At 35.8% G+C, this 3,521-nt stretch overlaps 1 protein-coding gene across 1 annotated transcript; it reads right to left on the bottom strand.

Moving 5' to 3' along the window:
* Positions 1-2,257: 2,257 nt before the first annotated feature.
* Positions 2,258-2,942, bottom strand: LOC124891488. Its single transcript, XM_047403219.1, has 2 exons — positions 2,682-2,942; positions 2,258-2,578 (listed from the first exon to the last, which is right to left on the bottom strand). The coding sequence occupies exons 1-2, from the start codon at positions 2,940-2,942 to the stop codon at positions 2,258-2,260; spliced, it is 582 nt and encodes a 193-aa protein (XP_047259175.1).
* Between the last annotated feature and the right edge of the window lie 579 nt (positions 2,943-3,521).

Genomic DNA, 3,521 nt, shown 5'->3' with positions numbered 1-3,521 from the left:
TTTAAGATTGCTTTACCTTTTTTCCCTAATTGCTGATAGCTTGTGATGATGAAAGCACCTGTGTCTATTGCTAAATTAGCTAAATAATCAGCTAATTGATTTCTCTCTCTATATATATGTTGATACTGCACTTGCTTGTTTTGCATGAAACTGTGTATCTGCTTGACTGTGTTTGCTATGCTCCATGGACACAACCAAACATTTGTCAATACCTTCTGCATTAATAGGGAGTCCGTCTGAATGATAATCTTATTGTGCTACAATTGTGAACAATGCTTAGCTGCCTGTAGAATTGCATTACCCTAGACTATCTGCATAATGTTGTGGTTCTCCCTTAGCAAATAAGACATCTCCACTTTATTCCTCAAACAAAAAGCATAGGAATTTCCTCCATTCTCTCCTCTTACATCTCCATCAGTATTTTATATTTTACCCAGCCCTCCTAAGGTGTCTTCCACAGTACTATTATAGCCTTCACTCTTATTTGCATTTGCTCAGTTCTGCAATTATATGTGGCCATTCTGTTGGGAATTCCATTTGTGGTTTCCCGACCTTCAACAGCTTTCTAAAATTCCTTATAACATTATATATGATCCTCAATCCTGTAGTTTCCTTATCTTCATGTTTCTTCCTGTTCCTTCTTCTCCACAATTCCCACAGAATCATGCTAGGAATTGCAAAGTAGTAAGGCTTTTCTCTTCCTTTTACTTCAGCATTCCACCATCTTAGAATTGTTCCCCTTAGAGTCAAACTGTGAACATGAATACCTTCATAAGAAGAAAAATAGGACCAAGTCCTATTAGCTTGGTAAGAATTCTTGAATACATGAGAAAATGTCTCCACTTCTGGGGCATTACAACACCAGCACTTAGATGGCCCCTACATCCCCATCTCATAATAGTATCATCTACAGGAATTCTTCTTTTCCACAGTCTCCACATGAAAAAACTAATCTTAAAAGGTACTCCTTTCACCCATATCTTCTTGAAAATGTTTTCTATCCCCTCCCTATTCCTTATATACTGCCAGGTTGATTTAACTGTAAATAATCCTTTAGAATCAATACTCCATATAGGCCAGTCCTCCTCTATTCCTATTGGAGGGATGATTTTGGTAAGAACATGATCTGCTACTTCATCAGTGAATAACTCTCTATCAATTGTTCATCCCATGTATCATTTCTCATGTAAAAAATAGGGCACCCTAGGTTAATGAAAGGGAATTCTCTTATCAAAATAACAGTAGCCACTTCTGCTAACACCCTTACTGCATGAGATACTCCTTTGTGCATATAAATTGCACTCTTCTCCTTGTTTATTTTTTGTCCTGATATTTCCTCATATTTATCCAAATCTGTAATGACCAACTGTAAATTTTTCACTTCAGCTTTGCACAAGATGATCATATCATCTGCAAATGCAAGGTGATTTAATTTTGGACTTTCTCTCGGCATCCCAAACATCCTGAAATCCTTCTTCTTCAGTTTCTTCAGTGCTCTTGATAAAACCTCTGCTGCTATTATAAACAAAGTTGGTGACAAAGAATTCCCCTGCTTCAACCCTCTTGTAGATCGAAAAATCCTTTAGGCTGACCATTCAAAAGTATTGAATACCAATTATTTTTCAATAGTCTAAAGACCATGTCTATCAGTACCTCTGAAAAACAAAATGATCTCAATATCTTTGTTAAAAACAACCATTCTACTCTATCATAGGCTTTCATCATGTCAAGCTTCAACACCATGTTAGGTGACTTCCCTCTCTTTCTAATTTTAGACACAATTTCCTACACTACCAAAACATTTTCAGTAATACTCCTACCTTTAACAAAACCTTCCTGTTCCAGGGATCAAATGCGGTAAAATTCCTTTTATCCTTTCATGAACTATTCTTGAGAAAATCTTATTGAAAAAATTACTAAGTGAAATAGGCCTCATGTCTAAGAAATTATTCACTACTAACTTCTTTGGTAACAATACCAAATTAGTATGAGTAATAAATCTAGGAAGTTGAAATCCACAAAAGAAAGATTTTACCATTTTATGGATGTCCTGCTTAATGATTTCCTAAGCATCTTTGTAGAATGCCGTTGTCATCCCATCTGGTCCACCTGCACTATCTCTATTCAGCCCCATCACAACATTTTTGACCTCATCCTCATTAGGAATTCTCATTATTTCTACATTTTGTTCATCATTCACCAATTCTGGTATTTTCTCCGGCATGCTAAAATCATCTGCATCATTTTGTTTGGTAAACTATTTCTGGAAAAAATTAACTGTAGCTTCTGCAATATCTGGTACTTCTTCCAACCGTTGTCCATCTTCATTTTGTATCTTACTGATCCTGAGCCTGCTTCTCCTTCCTTTCACAATAGTGTGAAAAAATTTGGTGTTTCTCTCTCCATCTTTGAACCATTCATACCCAGCCTTTTGTCTCCAGTAATCTTCTTCCCTTTTTAATTGCATATTCAGTTCAGCATGAGCTTTAAACAAATTAGCTCTGTTCAATCCACTAGGATCCTCCTCCAATTGTTTTTCTCTTACCTTGATAATATCCTCCTTTCCTGGAAAATATCTCTTTACTCCATTTAGTTAAAGCTGACTTAGTGTTTTTCAACTTTTGTTTAAACACTATAAATGGATTTCCTTCAATCTAAGAATTCTAATTTTGTTTAATCACCTCCAAACATGCTTCCTCTTTTAACCAAAAATTCAGAAATTGGAAAGATTTAACAATCTGCTCATTGTTTGTTTTGCACTGAATTAGCATAGGAGAATGATCTGATCCACTCCTAACTAGATGTTCCACTTCCATCTGCTGAAACATATGTTGCATTCTATCATTGCACAAAACCCCATCTAACCTCTTGAAAATGCAATCCTCATCTGTTCTCCCATTCCACCAAGTGAATTTACTCCCTTTAAAATGGATTTCTTCCATATTACATTAGCTGATCCACTGATTAAAGTCATGAGTTTCATTAAAAGTAACAGGTAAACCCCCTAGCTTTTCTTCTTCACTTCTAATCACATTAAAATCCCCTCTAATCCAAGTACTTGATAGAAATCTGACAGATCTGTTAATGGATCCCAAAGTACCACCCTTTCATTTGCATTACATTTAGCATAGACTAAAGTAACCAACAATGAGATACCTGCATTTTGATTGGATACTTTCAGAGTTAGCTGCTTCTATTCATCTTTCACAATGCTAAATTCCACATTGTCTTCCATAAATGCCCAAATTTTTCTAGATACATTTAGCACAGCATGCTTCATCCCCAGCCTCCTCCTATACTCTTCAATATATTGACCATCTTGGAAAGGTTCCATTAATCCAATGAAGTAAAACTGGTACCTTTTTTGCATTTTTATAAGTCTAGTAAAAGCCTGTTGGGTGTTAATAGACCTTATGTTCCAAATCAATGCATTCACTTGGATTTTGATTTAGCAGTGTGACTCCTTGTATGCATTGTTTGTGATTTAGCCTCTGCTCCGCTACCACTCTTTTTCTTTTTCC

The sequence above is a fragment of the Capsicum annuum genome, unplaced genomic scaffold, assembly GCF_002878395.1.
Source record: "Capsicum annuum cultivar UCD-10X-F1 unplaced genomic scaffold, UCD10Xv1.1 ctg3622, whole genome shotgun sequence".
NCBI classification, from domain to species: Eukaryota; Viridiplantae; Streptophyta; class Magnoliopsida; order Solanales; family Solanaceae; genus Capsicum; species Capsicum annuum.
This window is presented reverse-complemented; position numbering and strand designations above follow the sequence as displayed.

Excerpts from the sequence above, each read along its gene's own strand:
- LOC124891488 (XM_047403219.1), bottom strand. The coding sequence starts at position 2,942 with ATGGAAGAAATCCATTTTAAAGGGAGTAAATTCACTTGGTGGAATGGG. Across the intron at positions 2,579-2,681 it reads AAGAGGAAGCATGTTTGGAG|AGATATTTTCCAGGAAAGGA; the intron begins GTGATTAAACAA and ends AATGGAGTAAAG.